At 34.8% G+C, this 21,275-nt stretch overlaps 2 protein-coding genes across 3 annotated transcripts; both read right to left on the bottom strand.

Annotated features, from left to right (window-relative positions):
- Positions 1–1,211: 1,211 nt before the first annotated feature.
- LOC125664424 (WAP four-disulfide core domain protein 1-like) lies at positions 1,212–7,473 on the bottom strand. 2 transcript variants are annotated; one of them, XM_048897190.2, is made up of 7 exons: positions 6,136–7,473; positions 3,397–3,610; positions 2,491–2,532; positions 2,257–2,298; positions 1,612–1,755; positions 1,372–1,486; positions 1,212–1,263 (listed from the first exon to the last, which is right to left on the bottom strand). In XM_048897190.2, exons 1-7 carry the CDS (start codon positions 6,265–6,267, stop codon positions 1,218–1,220), a joined length of 735 nt encoding a protein of 244 aa, XP_048753147.1. In that variant the 5' UTR covers positions 6,268–7,473; the 3' UTR covers positions 1,212–1,217. The 2 variants fall into 2 exon arrangements, with proteins under 2 accessions (XP_048753147.1, XP_048753148.1); XM_048897191.2 differs by having other exon boundaries at positions 1,372–1,483; positions 6,136–6,888.
- Positions 7,474–7,743: 270 nt separating this feature from the next.
- LOC125664426 (uncharacterized) lies at positions 7,744–15,262 on the bottom strand. Its single transcript, XM_048897194.2, has 4 exons — positions 15,004–15,262; positions 14,320–14,403; positions 8,512–8,712; positions 7,744–8,165 (listed from the first exon to the last, which is right to left on the bottom strand). Exons 1-4 carry the CDS (start codon positions 15,071–15,073, stop codon positions 7,909–7,911), a joined length of 612 nt encoding a protein of 203 aa, XP_048753151.1. The 5' UTR covers positions 15,074–15,262; the 3' UTR covers positions 7,744–7,908.
- Positions 15,263–21,275: the final 6,013 nt, after the last annotated feature.

Raw genomic sequence — 21,275 nt, 5'->3', positions numbered from 1 at the left:
CTAGATGTGTATTATACTCGTCTTCCGTTCCTTTCTGATGACGCGACACTTTCTATGTTTACCTGATCAAGATACAGGGCTCACGGCGGATGTGACAGGAGAACAAAGGATGCTTACTCCTCCTAGTCACCTGATCCCACCTCTGGTATATCCAGTGTTTGCCCAACTCCTAATTCTGTATTTTTATGAGATTGAACACTGTTCGTTATCTTCAAGTGTTCATTGGAGAAGTATGAATATTGATCGTGCATTCTTCATTCAATATTACACACGTAGACCAGACGATTTTAAATGCATCATATGCATTGTTGTAGATGGGGTGTATCACTGGTATTTTATCAGTCCATAAATTTGATATTGTTCTCAGACTCGTTACGTAATATCAATTTTATTGAGTCTGTTTTCATGCGATATGAACTCTAGCTAACTTCGATATATCTTGCATAATGAAATGAATGCAGACATCTACATTTTTTGCAAAATACTTTTTCTCATATCTTGTCAATATCTTTAAGTACCAGTGTGCTCTGCAATCAATATTAATCACAACGTCTGATATTGCATAACCTGATTGTTTGAGAAGACACTGTACATTCTCAGCAAGTCCTGATATTACAGGTAACAAAAAAAAAAAAAACAAAAAAAAAAAAAACCTTCAAACTATGCAATATTGTTTGAGCAGGATTTGAAGGTCAGAGGAAGACTGTCAGGTACATCTGTGATCTCCCAGAGCTTTACTACTCCAGTACTAAGAACTACTTAAATTAGAACCAATGAACTATCTAAATCAAAGTCTAATATTAACAACTCTGTTTTATCACACACACACACAAACAGACACACATACACACACACACAGACAGACACACATACACACACGTCTAATATTAACAACTCTGTTTTATCACACACACAGAAAGACCGCCGACATCTCCGGACTGTGGTTTAATGCGGCGGTTTCACGACACCGGAACAAAACAAAACAACAACAAACGGGGAAAAGAGAATCCCATAGAACAGGATGATTTTTGGCTTTCGTGGAGTAGGTTGTTATTTGTATACATATTATGGAAAAAACTTACATAACTTTCAGTTCGACCAAAAAAAAAGGGGGGGGGGGGTGGTGGAAGAAGGCTGATAAAGTAAAAACGTCTAGTTTTTTGGTATATTTGTTTATTTGTATACAAAAATATTCACCTTCACCAAACACATTTTATTCATCCTTTCGTTCCCAAGCATTCCAGAAACCCTTGTTTGCAAAAGCTGAAAGGTAAATAACGCTGTATTATGGTCGTGTTATGGGTATAAATATTTCGTATGATAAATAAGGAATGCTGCGCTTACAGGTTTAAATAAAATCTTACTTCTTACCATTTTTTACCATCAAACAACATGAAAGCGCCCTCCGCTAAAATGTATTTATCAAGTAAACATTCTCCTTTGAGTGAAGATTTCTTGCTTTGCTTATGTTGGTCAAGCACAACTGCTGCAATAACAAAAACAGCAATATTATATAAATACGAGATGTGTTCGCTGCTTTTTGGCATTGATAGAAGACAAAATAACTTGACGTATTCATAACCGTGACACGCTTGGGTTTTAGTTATCTACCATTATCCTTTTCCGGAACGCAGTATCCCCTGTTTTGGATTCTTTTCTTTCTGTTGCCCTTGATCATCACGTGACATGTATATCCATGGGGGCAAAGCAATGGATCTTCGTTTTTCCCAAATCGAGATGTCGTGCATGTTTGGACTTGAAACATGAGAAAAGCGAGATCACTTTCAGAATGGGGTAAATTATTGGGACATCTACAATCTATATTGTCTTGCTATCATATTTATTGCAGATATTTTCGTTATGGATGCACATGTGGAGGACCGAAGGAAATGAAATAAAAATAGAAGTAAAATTCCAGGCGTTACTCTGCTCGTAATTGAATTTCAAACAATAAAATCTGATACCACAACATTAATTACGTCAGCATAAAATCTGATTACCACAACATTAATTACGTCAGCATAAAATCTGATTACCACAACGCGCGTGATTTAATTACGTCAGCTTACTTGGAAAGAATTTTTTTTTGTTTTTTGAATTCTTGTTATAAATTGCGTTGTACTGCTAAAGTTCGCAACAAGGCATTGATTAACACGAATGATATAATAGCAACATATTTTCTCATCGAATTCCTGAAGTCAAAGTATGCAATCATCAATAAGCACCTGTTTACATCGTTAGATTACGCATACTCACGTTCGTTGTTGTTTGAGGGACCGTTAATTAACCAGGAAACACCTGAAATTTATAAAACCTTCACAGCGTGCATTGCAGTCAGTAAGCTATTACAGGTTTATCAATTGATTTATGGTTCTTTTTGTGAACAAGTCATGTGACATCATTCCTATATACTGTAAATTCAACTAAAATCACATTGAACACTAATAAACACTTATAGATATATACGTCATGTAATAATTAATCTCTTACCGGAAACCACTCTGCTTCTGGGTTCTCTAATCCAGTCAATAACTGTATATAGAATACGAGATACGGGTGATAATTAAAAGTTTTGTTGAGGTTTAATTTATTATCATAATACAATATTTATAAAGTGCTTTATACAATTATCAAAAAATCAATCTAATGTGCTGTTCAGAGTAAAAATATAAAAATGAAATATATATTGAAGGGAAGAATAATAAGAAATAGAAGCGAAATCGAATGACTTGATCAACGATAAAAATTAAGAATATTAAGAATATAGAACTTTATTACAAAATATCAAATTAAATATCAGCGTATTGAGTATATTCCATTTACATAAATAAAGTACAATATCTTAGCCCAGCGTTATTTTCGCCCTATGTTATTTTAGCCCTGTGTTATTTTTGCCCCTTGTTATTTTCGCTCCGTGTTATTTTTGCCCTGTGTGATTTTAGCCCTGTGTTATTTTAGCCCTGTGTTATTTTCGCCCTATGTTATTTTAGCCCTGTGTTATTTTCGCCCCATGTTATTTTTGCCCCTTGTTATTTTCGCCCCGTGTTATTTTTGCCCTATGTTATTTTAGCCCTGTGTTATTTTAGCCCTGTGTTATTTTTGTCCTGTGTTATTTTAGCCCTGTGTTATTTTAGCCCTGTGTTATTTTTGCTCCGTGTTATTTTCGCCTTTCTACACTTGCTGACGGCATCGCCCTCGTTTTTAATTCGGCCAGACATATTTGTGGTAAAAATAAAACGGGGGGGGGGGGGGGGTTCCTGTATGCAATAATTCAACAGGGTTCCATTTTTTGCAGAACTTATAAAATTGGGATGTTGTTAGATGTTTGTGTAGCGAGTATGTGAGCGGATCTAACATTTGGTTTTACAGTGTAATTAGATTGCACTGAATACTTACAGGGAGGGGGGTTGGGTTGTCTCCTGCACGTTTTAACACATCCATTGAAACAACAGCGGTGATTTTTCTTCCGGCAGTCGTCATGGCTGGAACAAACCCTCTTCTTGCAGAACCCGGTCAGAACAATATCTGGAACGGGGCCGCATTCATCGACGTCATCACTCAGTGCAAGGTTCTGAGGTTTGTCGTCATTGTAATCATCGTCATCGTAATTCTACGAAGAGGAAAATTCAAATGAAAGTCATAGACGACTGAATAAGAACATAGACATTTAAAAATAAATTTTATCATTTGAAAATACATGTACATGAGGTCATAAACTGCGACACTTAATGCCAGCATATTTCATGAAGCGCACTTCATCAAGAGCATGCTGGCATGAAGCGTTGCAGTTTATACCTTAATTGATAATTTTTTTTTCAAAAATGAAATTTATATTTGCATCTTTTTTCCCCATTTTTGTCGGAATATTCACAACCGTTGAAATAGCCGTACTATATGTATCAAGATTCATACTCACATTGTTCACATTCATGAGGAAATATAGTTCTATCGTTTTAATTGGTAAAGACATTGAAAGCAAAAACATTAGAAATGTAAACACTGGAAAATATAGATTTTCCCCGACATCAACTTTGTGATACAAGGGGAGTAGTGTTCATACATACGATATATAAATCTATAAGTTTCTCAATTTACTGTTATAAGGAAAAGCAAGCCATCACCAGGCCACAGATCTCACTTTCTAATGTCACGGAAGCGCGATGTGGAAAGGTATTCAACCTATAACGATCATATTTCTCAATCTGCTGAAGCAAGCCTCAGATTTCACTTTTAAAATATAAAAATCAGAGAACACCAAACGAATATGCTGGAGATATTATATGTCTTTCTCTCTCGATAGGTACATGCGTGTGGATCTTTAGGAGGCTATTGCCTGTCGACTCCGTTTTATATCTATCAGCTAACCGCCTATTTATCTTTGTAAGTGTTCTTGCTAATGACGGATATATACATTATCTGAGCTGAGAAAAAGCAGACCGGTGTTATACGCAACGAATTTATTTTTGATTTACACCTGTCTGGGTAGAAGCGAGGGGTTTTATAGGAAAAGACGTAAATTCCAGTCATTTAACTCCAAAGGAAACCAGAATTTGGCTTGTACTTGGACATGTGCAGTATTTTGTTTTCTTTACCTCAAAATTAAGTTTCTGAGATGAAATTGATTGTATTTACATTTTCAATGTTTTTGTCTTTGATAGCTTTACAAATTGTAATGATAGCCATTTCCTCATAAATTAGTAGCAGATATGAACAATGCTGATATGAATATTGGCAATATAATACATCTATTTGAAATGCTGGAAATCGCGATAGAAAGAAAAGAATGTAATTAAAGTAATTGTAAATTTCATTTTTCAAAAATACATGAGGGTTATGAACTGTAACGCTTTACGGCAGCATACTTCGTAAATTAATACGACATCTATCTATCTATCTACTTATCTATCTATCTACTTATCTATCTATCTACTTATCTATCTATCTATCTATCACTAAAATGACCACAAACACGAACATTTAGATTGCCAAATTTTCGGGACCACCTGATTTTGGGCACGTCCTATTCGTCCAGTGGGCTGAATACTAGTATTTGTAATATACTAGATAAGGTGACTTACAGCTAGGTCGATGTCCTGAATATAATAAGCCACATTTTTTTTTTTACAACCTGTCTATGTCAGATGGAATGTAAACCCGCAGATGGTTAAAGATAAAAATCATCCGAAACACGTTCTGACCCTTTTAATTAGCAGAATCTGATTTTTTTTTTCACATCTTTTAAAATTTTTATGATTACTTCAATCAGTATGCTTCAAACACACAAAAACCCCAATAGAAATATATGTATTTCTCAGATCGGGCACCTGCTATGACGGCCTCGGAATGGCAACCGAATCCGCCTGCAGTTTGTCTCAGAAGTGAGAAAGATAGTATTTGCGATTCTGAAAACTGATAAGAGAAATTCTCCTGGTCTCATTTTACAGATATCGAAATCCTCCTCCCCTTTATGAAAATCCTTTCACGTTGAAATCATTTCATTCCAATATCTGTATTGTTTTTGCATTGCCTTGAATTAAAATATAAATTACAGCACGGTTTACAGACTAGAAGAAACAAACTTAATTAGTGCAAGATTGCTTTTGCGTAAAACGGAATTTCTAACATTAGCAGAGACGCGGCGATGTTTTTAAACATTCTGTCTGAGGAAGGCCCCCTTTGATCTTTCTCTTATCTGCATTGTTAAAGATGTAGAGGCAAGTAGTAAGGTCGATTTCAAAGCTTAGCCACTTTCTCTGAAGAGAGGGGAAAGCGCAGGTTTTGTAGCTTGACTGGAAATGCAGACTTTTTTTCGTACATGTACAAACATATATACCTCCAATTTACCTAACAGGAGGACAATTGCTTCACTAACTCATTGCTGTATCGTAATTGGTGATAATATTTACTTGAAAGATGCAATTTTTTTTTTTTTTGGTCATAAAGATCTTCTTTTACTGATTAAAACATGTACAAAGAAAAAACATTGATTATAAAGTTTTAATTATCAGTTACGCTTATCAAATAATCAAATATGATTTATCTTTTACAATATTGGTTTCAAATAAATTACATATTCTTTTTTTTTTTTTTATAAGTTTTAAATTATTTTCGTAATATTGGTTAACTAATACTCACAAGCTCATCTGCCAACCACCTGGTTTTTCCTTTAGACACACGGATATCATTCACACTTTTCGCGGAAAAACATACCACAAAATTCCAAATTACGAAACAGATCAAATTCAAACCTTTAAACGTCAATTCCATCGCTCAAAATTTTCAACAAATTTCACATTGGAGAAAATTCCACAGTCTTGAGGCTTCCTATCAGAGAAGAATGAGGGCAATTATCCGCACCACTTTTACAATTTTACGGCACATATATATACTGGAAAAAAGGTGTAAAATTGTCCAATTTCACAGAACGGTCACTGCATTCTCCTATCAGTGGTTCGCCTGTGCAGCGGCGGAAAGTGCACGTGGCTTGTATTATTTTGACGCTAATATAATTATGATAGTTTTGATCGGAAACGTCTGTATAGCGCGTGCGGGGGTTTCTGGTTATCAGACGGCTTTAAAAACAAATTCATCAAGCCAGCAAATGATAATTGAAAAGCAATGTATTCCAAAGGTAGCCCTTTACCTAAGCAAACATTGTGATCTCGTGTGCGACTGCTTATTGCTTACGGAGGTGGTCTGGTATTTTAAATTTAGAACTGAAATTGATTTTAATTTTACTAGCGAATTATCTTTCAAAGACGCTTGAATTAAATTCCCGGAGATAACTGTTTGTTCACATTTTGACATATTGTTGCATGACTCACATGTATTTTTCTTTATAAAAGGCGCTACACACATATGTTAATTTTATAAAGCAAAGTCTCCCGCGTAAACTTGAGGATCCCCAGTGTTTCCTAGTGGAAATATCAATCTGATTAAAATCAGATCTTCTCTAACCGGTACATCGTAGATTGGTGGAAATATCAAAATACTGTTGTTTCTAGCGAGTTTTGGGAATTACCAAGACTAAATTAGTTGCATCATATTTATTTTACATTTCAAATATTTTAACAATTTTTTTTTTTAATATTTTCAATCATTATATGAGAATTAGTAACTTTTTGTATGTTTCTATCATTTATATATATCAATTTCAAAATGTTATGATGCAACATAAAGAAAAACTCCAGTTTCCATATCTAGAAAATCCAACGCACTCCTTGACTACCTGTACATAGGTACCTGTACCAGCGAAAACACTCGTGCATCAAAGGACCCTATTACAAATAAGCTTTTGAGCGTTCATGATTTATCTTTGGTGAGCAAGTAGGTAAATAGGTAGGTAGGTAAGGAGGGAGGGAGGAAAGGAGGGAGAGACTGAACGAACGTCTATTTAATTCCTTGATTTTCGCAGTCAAACGTACACAAAACTATTAACAATTACATGTAATTGTAGGCTAGGAGGACATTTAATAAATGTTTCATTTTTGTAAATACACGTGGTATTGAGCACGATGAACTGTCACGCCTCACATCAGCATACTGCATGAAGTGCATTAGAAATTCTCATATTTACATTCTACTTTCATTTTCGTTTTAGCTGTTCAATTAGAAGAACTATATATCTATAACGAATTACTCGTGCATTTATTCACAACTGACACGCGTTCACGAGGATATGGCTGTCATTACAAATTGTAAAGACATCAAAGTCAAAAACATTAGAAATGTAAAAAGCAGAAATATAATCGTATATTTTATTGTTCTGATGTATAACAAGTTAACAAGTTATTGGTAAATACAAAAATAAATAACACAAATTCGAAACTTTATTCCGTACTTCAGGGATTTGAGAGCCAGTTTTTACTGTTATAAATACATGTACAGGCGAGTGGTCCTTGCAGGATGTCATTCTCCAAACATCACATAAAACGAAATGACAAGTAAAACTATCAGACAAGACCACTGTCTTTCTGTATTCGCTGACGAGAAAGGGAATGGTCCGTTACAGAAGTTCCTTTGACACAGGCGTACACAGATGACGTAACCTTGGCCGTTGTAGGCACATGTCGTCTGATTGTCTGGGCGGACGGCCCGCAGCTTGGCGGCATCGTAGGAGAACGACACCCCGTCCGAACAATCTCGGCGGTAGGAATGCATCTCGCCTAAATGAAAATAAGATTCATTATTTGAAAATACCATCGTTTAAATCACAATATGAATACAGGATATTCATAGTTATTTGCTCTCCAGGATAATGCATGCGTCCTACACTGACAATTATGTCATTTATAAGCCGAGGGATGATGAAATCGGTGAAACGTTACCGCATTTTCTAAGTGATGGTAAGCCAACAGGGTCCACATTCTATCCATTTAACTGTATTTGTAACTATGCACCATTCATTTAACATCTCTACATTTACATTGAACGAATGGCGCATTGCGGAGTTACACAGTTACAGGGATAGAATTTGGACCCCGTTAACTTTCCATAGAAAACGACACTTGCCTCTATTTTCAATGGTTTCTATCATGCAGTATGTGAAATTTTGGTAGCCTTTACAGCTTTTCGCATAGACATTGTTACTCCTTCCTTCCTGTGTCTGCTGGGGTTTAACATTTCCCGCTTCTTCGGCCATCGCCCTTGTGTTTTTCTGACATTCCGCCCCGCGCACCGTGTCCGAGCAACTGTAGCACATCACGTCATTCACTTAAACAAAACAATTACACTTTATATCATACAACTGTAGCACAGCACGTCATTCACTTAAACAAAACAATTACACTTTATATCATACAACTGTAGCACAGCACGTCATTCACTGATAATAACATTATTACAAATTACATCTATACAATATAAAGTATTTTATCTTAACTTACAGGAACATCAATCATGAAATATTACAAAACATTGGCAGTGTTAAAGATAGAAAAAAGGTGTTTAGCAAACGACACGCCCACAAAGACACACACGCTCGCACACACAATGTGGGTGACACTGTGGGTGTGATCAGGTATTCCTTCGCTTAGTTTATCTATGACTGCTTTTAATCAAATATTTCATATGCTTTGTGCATCTTGTGTGATCCTCTTAAATTTAAGACAAACGACTGTATCCCTTTTACATTCTCAGTGACCGCGTGACGTCAGCGTGGTGAGAATTCCATCGTCATCGAAAGGAAGTAGATGGTCGAGTTCAACATCTCGGAGAGAATAAAGGCTGATGCGCTTAAATTGAATACCATGAAAGAAAAGTCAGAATAAGAGACAGAACAAAGAGAGAATAAAGGCTGATGCGCTTGAATACCACGAAGGAAAAGTCAGAATAAGAGGCAGGACAATTACCAACTTATGTTTTCCTATGACATTGACGGTCTAGCTGCAGGACAACTTAATTAATTATCCTAGAAACGCCCCCACGGCATATGACATGCAGATGAGTGCAGAGAAGACCCAGTTGCTGACAAATAAAACACGGAATGGCAATGCTACAGACAAGAAACTGGAGATCTGAGAACCATATTATCGGATTAGGTACTGGTACTACTGTAGACAAGAAACTGGAGATCTGAGAACCATGTTATCGGAGTAGGTATTACTGTAGACAAGAAACTGGAGATCTGAGAACCATGTTATCGGATTAGGTATTACTGTAGACAAGAAACTGGAGATCTGAGAACCATATTATCGGATTAGGGACTGGTATTTCTGTAGACAAGAAACTGGAGATCTGAGAACCATATTATCGGATTAGGTATTACTGTAGACAAGAAACTGGAGACCGTCCGTAGCTTTAAATATCTTAGAGCTATAGTATCGGATGAGGGATCCAAGACTGAAGTAGTCTCCAGGGTAACTCAAACCACAGCGGCAGTGACCAAACTAAAAGTTGTTTGGTACGAAAAGATCATCGCCATCACCTCCATGATCAGAGTGATGTTTTTCCTGACCATTTCCATATCTATATATGCAAGTGAAACGTGGACCATAACTGTAGACATTGAAAGAAGGACGCGGACAATAGAGATGGGATGTTTCCGTCGTGGTATCTCGTGTAGAGATCACATAGCCAATAGGACCTGGTAGTGAAAACCAGAATTAGATCCTTGTGAAGACCTCCTGGCCTCAGTGAAAACCAGAATTAGATCCTTGTGAAGACCTCCTGGCCTCAGTGAAAACCAGAATTAGGGCCTTGTGAAGACCTCCTGGCCTCAGTGAAAACCAGAATTAGGTCCTTGTGAAGACCTCCTGGCCTCAGTGAAACCAGAATTAGGGCCTTGTGAAGACCTCCTGACCTCAGTGAAAACCAGAATTAGGTCCTTGTGAAGACCTCCTGGCCTCAGTGAAAACCAGAATTAGGGCCTTGTGAAGACCTCCTGGCCTCAGTGAAAACCAGAATTAGGACCTTGTGAAGACCTCCTGGCCTCAGTGAAAACCAGAATTAGGTCCTTGTGAAGACCTCCTGGCCTCAGTGAAAACCAGAATTAGGACCTTGTGAAGACCTCCTGGACTCAGTGAAAACCAGAATTAGGTCCTTGTGAAGACCTCCTGGCCTCAGTGAAAACCAGAATTAGGTCATTGTGAAGACCTCCTGGCCTCAGTGAAAACCAGAATTAGGACCTTTTGAAGACCTCCTGGCCTCAGTGAAAACCAGAATTAAGGCCTTGTGAAGACCTCCTGACCTCAGTGAAAAGACGCAAACTGACGTGGTCTAGGCACGTCACACAATTATCTGGACTAGCTGTCAAATACTATCTTGCAGGGAACAGTACAGGGGGTGAGAGTAAAGGACAGAGAAAGCAATGAGAAGAGTGAAATGGCCTCGATTGGAACACCATACTGCGGGAAGCTGAGAAGCGCGAGGAGTGAAGGAAGCCAGGGGCGGATCCAGGAATTGCACTTAAGGGGGGCGCCACTTTATGAGGCTGTGGGTCCAGGGCGAAGCCCTGGTGGGAGGGGGGCAGGGGGCGAAGTCCCCGGATTTTACAGATTTTATAGGGCTTGAAATATGTCTCCTATTTAAGTCATTTGTACTATTTTCTATCATTTTAAATAAAGTAAATTTAGTAAAATGACGCAAATTTTAAGGATTTTTGGAAAAAATTAAGTTCTCCCAATTAAGTAATTCAAGAAATCAAAAGATTTTGTCATTTATTTCTCCGGAAGTGGAAGAAATTTTTATTACTTCTTTTATCGTTTAGTACATTTTTCTAAATAAGACACCAAGATATACCTTAAATTTGACAATTTTAGGGGGGGGGGGGGGGGCACCGGCTGCCTAAGGTCAGGAAACATAAGAGCATAAAACTTACTTAGTAAATAATACTAGAGCTTAAAATGCAAGTTAAAAAAACGCTTAAAAATATACATATAACTTTAAAAGGATTAGTAATGTTCACATGTAAAATTGCGGAGAAATCATTTGCCAATTACATATTGATAGAATGGAATAAGCAAAGAGCATAAAATATATCATTTATATCAATTCTTGCAAAATACAGGTGCATGCCATATGCATAACATGTAATGCACATGGCATACCCCCCCCCCCCCCCAAATAAAAAAACCACTTCACCGCCAAACAGGGTGTCTTCAATCAGGGGAGATATCAGAATCGAAAATTTTTCCTGTATTGAATGCTTGCCTGGTCAGCGGTTTTGCAGTTTATAGAAATCGGAAATCTAATTATGCACATATATATACACTGAGCATCTGGTTGGATATATTGCACAATTAAAAATTTATCGATGATCATATACAAACTTGGATAAATAAATAAGGGAATAATGATCGAAAATATACATCTGTGTGAAAATACGGGTATTACATTTGCAATCCATATTAAACAGTTGATTACACAAAGACATATATAAAAGGAAATATATAAACGAAAATATAGTTTTTATTGTCTCTTTGGAAACCACATAATTATTTACGGTCTGTGCATGTCCATATTCATTGATTGAACGAGAGAGAGAGAGAGAGAGAGAGAGAGAGAGAGAGAGAGAGAGTTCTACTCTGATGTACAATAAATCATTTCACAGAAGAAAAGAAAATTGATCACTGAAATTTATAAATGTAAGTCTACAAGAATTAAAAATTTCCAGCTATTTTAAAATTTGTGATTGACAATATATTGGAAATATAGGAGTTGATGCTTATAATTGTATTCATTACAAATGTTTAAAAAAAATATTAGTTTCAACTGTGTATGTAGAAAATACTGACTTTGTATGTTAGAATAACGGAGAAAAGTAAATTGTCAAAAAAGTGGGGAGAGCAGACCAGCCTCCTTTCCCACCCCAACCCCCGTATACGTGCCTGATACAACATTTACACAATTAAGTTCAATTCGTGTTGAAAAAAGGTGCATCTATACATTTCATCAAATTCCAAAGAAGCTCGAATTTATGTGTTCCCCTATTAATTATTTTGTATGCAAGATTCGTTCCCGAAATTTTAGAAACATGCTTTCAGTCAGAACAGAAATGAATTCATTTTGAAGTACATGTACACCTAGTTTGAATGCAAATGTGGGGTTCCTTCTTTTAATTTCATCTGACGCATTAGAAACCCCATCCCCCCAAACTACGCAGCTTTGGTTTTATTGATATCTAAATCGGTACACGTATATGAATCCGGATATGAATTATGTAATGTTTCTTTCGTGATTATATAGATATTGATACTACTATTAAGAAAAGAAAATGTTTATACCCTTGCCTTTTGCAAATCCTACTTATGCATTACAAATAAATCCTATTTTCAAAATATGTTTTGCACTTTATGCCCGATTATGTACTTACATGAACCTAAACATATATTGTATATTATCACAATTGTAAATTATAACGAATATTATATTTTCTAGGTACGACAATATATCTTTTATATGCATTACAAAATAACAAATAATGGATATCATTAATAAAGGGGGGGGGGGGGGCAGACCTCCTTGTCCCACCCCTTAATTCTACACTGGATGAGCCTGATAACGACGCATAACATGATAAACTCAATTGTTACATTTTACATTAGTACAATTTGCGTCGAGTTCGACGCAGAATGTAATAACGCAAAATGGCATAGATATATAAGATCTATTGAGCGCCAAATTAGCGTAAAATAAAGCGATTGAAAATAACATTATTTAATGGTATGTTTAATTTTTAATTATTGTGTGCTTTAAATGAATCAAATAAATCAGTACTATCAATTAATGAGAGCAATATTGAGTTACTGTTCTATTTTATTGAATTAACGATATCATTTGTGTGGATAAGAACATGATTATTACAAGATGCTCACAAGATTCTCGTTTGACCCCCTCTCTCTCTCTCTCTCTCTCTCTCTCTCTCTCTCTCTCTCATCCCATACACTCGTACAGTGTTGTATATGCAAATTATACGTGCACAAACAATTCATGTACCTAAATGATTTCCTGATTTATAAATCTGCAATACTCTGACCAGTAAATCATACGGTATACGGATTCATGCACAATACAGGGTAAATATTATACTGTGATACTCCCCCTGATTGAAGATCGCTGGTCGGCACGGGCTAAGTGTGTCGCAGTCTGTACAATGAACAATGTTGTTTACTGTTGGAATACAAATAGAGTTTAATTATCATTTTGTTTCATGGATTATGCTAATAAAGGGAGTTCTACTACTACTTACAGTTGTAGAGTATTTTCGACAAGTGTACACGTACATCTGCGGTCCTTTACAGATATTACGAGTAGACCCAGGTAAACAGTCGTCCGCGTTCGATGCGTTTTCATGGCGAGCATACATGTCATGTTTTATAAGTACAGTAGTATTTATGTATTTGCATTTTGCTTGAAGTGTGAATGGTATAGATTTTATACCCTTTGCTTATTTCATTTTATCAATAGATAATAGATAAAATATTTCTCCGCGTTTTTGTATAGTTTTGACATATTTATTGCAAATGTACGTAAAAAAGGCATTCTATATTTATTTATCCAAAGCTTTTAGAATGATTTACAACTGTATGATATGTTTATTGCAATTTTGAGCACTGCATCTTGTTCTAAAACGTGATTATTTTTCTACTTGATGTCTAATAAATTATCATCGAAGACGTGTTACCTGTTGAAGTTACCCGCACAGGTAAATCGAAAACACGGATGTGAAGTAAAACGAAACAAAACTCGCCCCCTTATATACCATGCGAACTCCGATAGAACATCCAACTAATATGGCGGATTAGCAGAGAAATATGGTGCACACATAGAATTCTACTATATTTATTAATCCATGTTAGCTTTAAACAGACTTTGCCTTACCTGTCGTGGTGACGTCACTGTGTTCCGTTGTGCTGTAAGTGTCTGTAGATGTTCCTGCATTGTCAGCGGTAGACGTCGTTGCTCCTGTGATCGGTACACATACATATGTATTTAAGAAATACACCCCAATTAAAACGGGAAGGGTGTTTACAGAAGGGAAATGCATATTTTTCTCTAATACCTTTGAATAAATCAATTCACGAATTAACAAAGTGAAATCAAAAGACAATTTTATCTTCTTTATCTTTTAATGATGATTTTTATATACATATACTGTTGCTTGTAGTATTTTCTTTCTTCCTCTGCATCTTATGCTTTCGTATCTGTATATTTTTGCATGAAATGTTTTGTGTTCTTTTGTTAAATAGTCGGTTAAAAAGCTTTACAGAGCTTGTGTTTGATTTGTTGAATGTATATAGTGCCGACTTTAAATATAATTTACTTTACTTTACTTTTCTCACAAATTATTCATGACTGGTCGATTACTTTTCAGCAGGAAGTAGATTTGCATATTTTTACTTCCGGGATGATAAAAGATTAATACCAATAATTCAATACGTTTCTGCTCCTTCTATTAAATTCTTTGCAATGAATGTAAATTTTGTCACTAAATCACTTTTATTGGTAAATGGAAAACCTCGACTGGTACATTCACAACTTTTCTTTAAACTGTTAAATACGTACCCAAACTTTGAGATGTTAACAATCCGTAACACACACACAGGATTAATCCTATACGATGAATAAGCGACATTTAGACTAGATATTCCAGCTGTCTTTGAAAACTCACACTATCTGTATGTGTAAAATGTCCCGAATTATATTTATCCCGACACACACTCGACATTACAGTATCACTCCGCTCATGGTGGAAACCTTTAAGTGCAATGCATACTCCACGGGTGGCTGGTTCTGTCTGAACACACGCTTGACACGGTAGACGATTTGCATTATGAGTGCCTGGTATTTAAATATTTGAAAAGATCAATTGTAAACTGAAGACTCTTAAGTTGTTTTTTTTAAATTTGTTTAGAAAAGACAAACTAACGTTAGATGAACTAACCATTTCAAAATAATAAAATCTTGGGATGAACAATTTTTTTCAGTGTGAAAAGACCGATTGAGTGAGATAATTTATCTTCGATTGGAAATTCTCTTTTGAAGAATGCCATTCTCCTTGTCTATGTGGTTTTGTTATTCCCATCTCATGCTTACTTGTTTTTTCTTCTTCAATACATTCAAATATGACTTTATATTTCATTTTATGAAATGTACGGGAAAGTTCTTATAATGACATATTCCTTATAGAAGTTATGAGATTGATCACTGTTCGTTATTTTCACCTTTATAGAAGTTATGAGATTGGTCACTGTTAGTTATTTTCACCTTTTCATATTGTATGCTGAATCCAGATGGATGTTGATTTCCTGTTCCAATAACAATACTGTGTTATAGAGCAAAACAAGACACAGCTGGCTTTTTTTAAGAAATAAAATTCCACATCAACTCGTCGTCGTACATACATGTAATCAATCAATCAATCAATCGATCAATCAATCAATCGATCAATATTAGCTCCGTTGTTCATCATCATTGATCGTGAAGTTTTGTCCTTCCATATCTCTCTCTCTCTCTCTCTCTCTCTCTCTCTCTCTCTCTCTCTCTCTCTCTCTCTCTCTCTCTCCACATCACAAGTACCGTATATTGTATGTTCTATCATTCATATACAGTACAGATCAATCAGCTCAAACTGAAATACTATGAAAAACTTTGATGAGTCAGTTGGTACATTGTAAGATCGGTAAAGTTGGCTACTAGTAACCAGCTACTAGTAACTGGCTACTTAAAAAGAGAAAAGTTGGCTACTAATAGCCAGCTACTTGAACCAGGAAAAGTTAGCTACTAGTAGCCAGTTACTAGTAGCCAGCTACTAAAAGTAAGAAAAGTTAGCAACTCGTAGCCAGCTACTACAAAATATAAAAGTTATAATTACTGATAGCTCGCTACCAGATAAAGGTTAATGAGTTTGAAAATTATTATCTATCAGATTTTTTTTCTAAAGAGGACGAGGAGTCGTATGAAATTTCATGCTCAATTATCCCCAATTACATAACGTTGCAATGCAAAATACGAATAAACTTTTTCAACTGAGTGTTTACTTTAAAAGTGATACGGATTGAATTCAGACCTTCGATCATTTGATATACCATCCATTTTGAGATATCTGCTACTTTTACAATTTGATTCGAGTTACTCTGAAATTTCAACATAAGTGTGAATACCGTAAGAAACTTTATGTTTGACTTTATATTTGTATTAGATATCTGACGAATTTACGACTATACATATGGCAAGAAGTGATAGATGGTGTTTTGGTACTCCACGAATTTTCAGATATCGCTCTTTAGGAAATCAGTTACTTATACATTTTGATTACCGGTACAATGAAATTTCAAGATCCGTTTGAATACCATAAGGAACTCCGTGTTTATATCATATATTTAACTAACTTACAACGATACGTATGACGAGTAGTGATATTGAGTATCGTGATATGTCATCAATTTTCAGATATCATGCTTAAGGAAGTCAGCTACATATACCTTTTGATGGCAGGTAAACTGAAATTTCAAGTTTTTCGCAAATATCTTAAGGAACTCTGAGTTCGTATTAGATATCTGACTAATTTACAATTATCAAAGTGACCAAGAGTGATATTAGATATCTTGACATGCCATAAATTTCCAGATATCACGCTTAAAGAAGTCAGCTACTTATACCTTTTGATTCCTGGTATCCTGAAATTTCAAGTTTTTTCAAAATATCTTAAAGAACTCTGTATTTGTATTAGATATCTGACTAATTTACAACTATCTACGTGAAGAAGTATGATATTAGGTATCTTGATATGCCAACAATTTTTGGATATCATACTTAACGAAGTAAGCTACTTGTACCTTTTGATTCCAGCCAACCTGAAATTTCAAGTTTTTCATAAATATCTTAAAGAACTCCTTGTTTGTATTAGATATCTGACTAATTTACAATTATCGAAGTGAAGAAAAGTGATATTAGGTATCTTGATATGCCATAAGTTTCCAGATATCACCCTTAAGGAAGTCAGCTACTTATACCTTTTGATTCCAGGTAACCTGAAATTTCAAGTTTTTCATAAATATCTTAAAGAACTCTGTGTTTGTATTAGATATCTGACTAGTTAACAACCATCCATGTGAAGTGGAGTGGTACTAGGTATTTTGACATGCCATAAATTTCCAGATACCACGTTTAAAGAAGTCAGCTACTTATACCTTTTGATTCCTGGTATCCTGAAATTTCAAGTTTTTCATAAATATCTTAAAGAACTTTGAGTTTGTATTATATATCTGACTAATTTACAACTATCCATGTGACGTGGAATGGTATTAGGTATATTGATATGCCATCATTTTTCAGATATCACTCTCAAGGAAGTCAGCTACTTATACCTTTTGATTGCAGGTAACCTGAAAATTAAAGTTTTTAGAAAATATTTTAAGGAACTCCGTCTTTGTTTTAAATGTCTGGTTTATTTACCAATGCACATATGACAAAATCTGATATTAGGTATCTTGATATGCCATCAATTTTGGGATATCATACCTAACGAAGACAACTACTTATACCTTTTGATTCCAGGTAACCTGAAATTTCAAGTTTTTCATAAATATCTTAAAGAACTCTTTGTTTGCATTAAATATCTGACTAATTTACACCTATCCATGTGAAGTGGAGTGGTATTACGTATCTTGATATGCCATCAATTTTCAGATATCACCCTTAAGGAAGTCAGCTACTTATACCTTTTGATTGCAAATAACATGAAATTTCAAGTTTTCTACCAATATTTTAAGGAACTTCTTGTTTGTATTAGATATCTGACTAATTTACAATTATTAAAGTGAAGAAGAGTGATATTAGATATCTTGATATGCCATAAGTTTCCAGATATCACCCTTAAGGAAGTCAGCTACTTATACCTTTTGATTCCAGGTAACCTGAAATTTCAAGTTTTTCATAAATATCTTAAAGAACTCTGTGTTTGTATTAGATATCTTACTAATTTACAACTATCCATGTGAAGTGGAGTGGTATTAGGTATCTTGATTTGTCATCAATTTTCAAATATCACGCTTAAGGAAGTCAGCTACTTATACATTTTGATTCCAGGTAACATGAAATTTCAAGTTTTCTACCAATATTTTGAGGAACTCCTTGTTTGTATTAGATATCTGACTAATTTACTATTATCAAAGTGAAGAAGGGTGATATTAGGTATCTTGATATGCCATAAGTTTCCAGATATCACGCTTAAGGAAATCAGCTACGTATACCCTTTGATTCTTGGTAAGCTGAAATTTCAAGTTTTTCATAAATATCTCAAGGAACTCTGTGTTTGTACTAAATATCTGACCAATTTACAACTATCTACTTCAAGAAGTATGATATTAGGTATCTTGATATGCCAACAATTTTCGGATATCACCCTTCAGGAAGTCAGCTACTTATACCTTTTGATTCCTGGTATCCTGAAATTTCAAGTTTTTCATAAATATCTTAAAGAACTCCTTGTTTGGATTAGATATCTAACTAGTTTACAACTATCCATGTGAAGTGAAGTGGTATTAGGTATCTTGATATGCCATCAATTTTCAGATATCACCCTTAAGGAAGTCAGCTACTTATGCCTTTTGATTCCAGGTAACCTGAAATTCAAGTTTTTCATAAATATTTTAAAGAACTCCTTGTTTGTATTAGATATCTGACTAATTTACAACTATCCATGTGAAGTGGAGTGATATTAGGTATCTTGATATACCATCAATTTTCAGATAGATATAATAGATATCTGACTAATTTATATTTCCCGATATTACAGGGCTTTATATGAAGTGTCTTGATATGCAATCAATTTTCAGATATCACGTTCCACGAAGTCAGCTACTTACACATTTTTATTCCAGACATCCTGAAATTTTAAGTGTTTTGTATATAGCTTAAGGAACTCTATGTTTCTGTTAGATATCTGACTAGTAAACTACTATCCACGTGAAGAGGTATGATAATAGGTATCAAGATACCTAATATCACTCCTCTTCACGTGGATGGTTGTAAGTTAGTCAGATATCTAATACAAATGCAGAGTTCCTCAAGATATTTACAGAAAACTTCAGGTTACTTAGAATCAAAAAGTATAAGTAGCTGACTTCCTTAAGGGTGATATCTGAAAATTAATTGTATATCAAGATACCTAATACCACTCCACTTCACATTCATAGTTGTAAACTAGTCAGATATCTAATACAAACAAGGAGTTCTTTAAGATATTTATAAAAACTTTGAAATTTCAGGTTACCTGGAATGAAAAGGTATAAGTAGCTGACTTCCTTAAGTGTGATATCTGGAAAGCTATGGCATATCAAGATACCTAATATCACTCTTCTTCACTTTGATAATTGTAAATTAGTCAGATATCTAATACAAACAAGGAGTTCTTTAAGATATTTATGAAAAATTTGAAATTTCAGGTTACCTGGAATCAAAAGGTATAAGTAGCTGACTTCCTTAAGAGTGATATCTGAAAATTGATGGCATATAAAGATACCTAATACCATTCCGCTTCACATCGAGAGATGTAAATTAGTCAGATATCTAATACAAACAAGGAGTTCTCTAAGATATTTATGAAAAACTTGGAATTTCAGGTTACCAGGAATCAAAAGGTATAAGTAGCTGACCTCCTTAAGCATGATATCTAAAAATTGATGGCATGTCAATATACCTAGTACCACTCCACTTCACATGGATAGTTGTTAACTAGTCAGATATCTAATACAAACACAGAGTTCTTTAAGATATTTATGAAAAACTTGAAATTTCAGGTTACCTGGAATCAAAAGGTATAAGTAGCTGTCTTCGTTAAGTATGATATCCGAAAATTGATGGCATATCAAGATACCTAATATCAGATTTTGTCATATGTGCATTGGTAAATTAACCAGATATTTAAAACAAAGACGGAATTCCTTAAACTATTTTCTAAAAACTTTAATTTTCAGGTTACCTGCAATCAAAAGGTATAAGTAGCTGACTTCCTTAAGGGTGATATCTGAAAATTGATGGCATATCAAGATACCTAGTACCACTCCACTTCACATGGATAGTTTTTAACTAGTCAGATATCTAATACAAACACAGAGTTCTTTAAGATATTTATGAAAAACTTGAAATTTCAGGTTACCTGGAATCAAAAGGTATAAGTAGCTGACTTCCTTAAGGGTGATATCTGGAAACTTATGGCATATCAAGATACCTAATATCACTCTTCTTCACTTTGATAATTGTAAATTAGTCAGATATCTAATACAAACAAGGAGTTCCTTAAAATATTGGTAGAAAACTTGAAATTTCATGTTATTTGCAATCAAAAGGTATCAGTAGCTGACTTCCTTAAGGGTGATATCTGAAAATTGCTGGCATATCAAGATACCTAATACCATTCCACTTCACATGGATAGTTGTAAATTAGTCAGATATCTAATACAAACTCAAAGTACTTTAGATATTCATGAAAAACTTGAAATTTCAGGTTACCTGGAATCAAAAGGTATAAGTAGCTTACTTCGTTAAGTATGATATCCAAAAATTGTTGGCATATCAAGATACCTAATATCATACTTCTTCACGTAGATAGTTGTAAATTAGTCAGATATCTAATACAAATATAGAGTTCTTTAAGATATTTTGAAAAACTTGAAATTTCAGGATACCAGGAATCAAAAGGTATAAGTAGCTGACTTCTTTAAGCGTGATATCTGGAAATTTATGGCATGTCAAAATACCTAGTACCACTCCACTTCACATGGATGGTTGTTAACTAGTCAGATATCTAATACAAACACAGAGTTCTTTAAGAT

This window comes from Ostrea edulis, chromosome 1 (genome assembly GCF_947568905.1).
Source record: "Ostrea edulis chromosome 1, xbOstEdul1.1, whole genome shotgun sequence".
In the NCBI taxonomy this organism is placed as follows: domain Eukaryota; kingdom Metazoa; phylum Mollusca; class Bivalvia; order Ostreida; family Ostreidae; genus Ostrea; species Ostrea edulis.
Note: the sequence above shows the minus strand (reverse complement) of the source record. Positions and strands in the feature narration are given on the sequence as shown.

Coding starts and splice junctions, on each gene's coding strand:
- LOC125664426 (XM_048897194.2), bottom strand. CDS start 15,073: ATGTCGCTTATTCATCGTATAGGATTAATCCTGTGTGTGTGTTACGGA. Junction 8,713..14,319: donor CAGTGACGTCACCACGACAG/GTAAGGCAAAGT, acceptor GTTTTGTTTAAG/TGAATGACGTGATGTGCTAC. Junction 8,166..8,511: donor AGAAACCATTGAAAATAGAG/GCAAGTGTCGTT, acceptor ATTTTCATTTAG/GCGAGATGCATTCCTACCGC.
- LOC125664424 (XM_048897190.2), bottom strand. CDS start 6,267: ATGGAATTGACGTTTAAAGGTTTGAATTTGATCTGTTTCGTAATTTGG. Junction 2,299..2,490: donor CAGAAGCAGAGTGGTTTCCG/GTAAGAGATTAA, acceptor TATAAATTTCAG/GTGTTTCCTGGTTAATTAAC. Junction 1,756..2,256: donor TCCCTCAAACAACAACGAAC/GTGAGTATGCGT, acceptor TCATGTTTCAAG/TCCAAACATGCACGACATCT.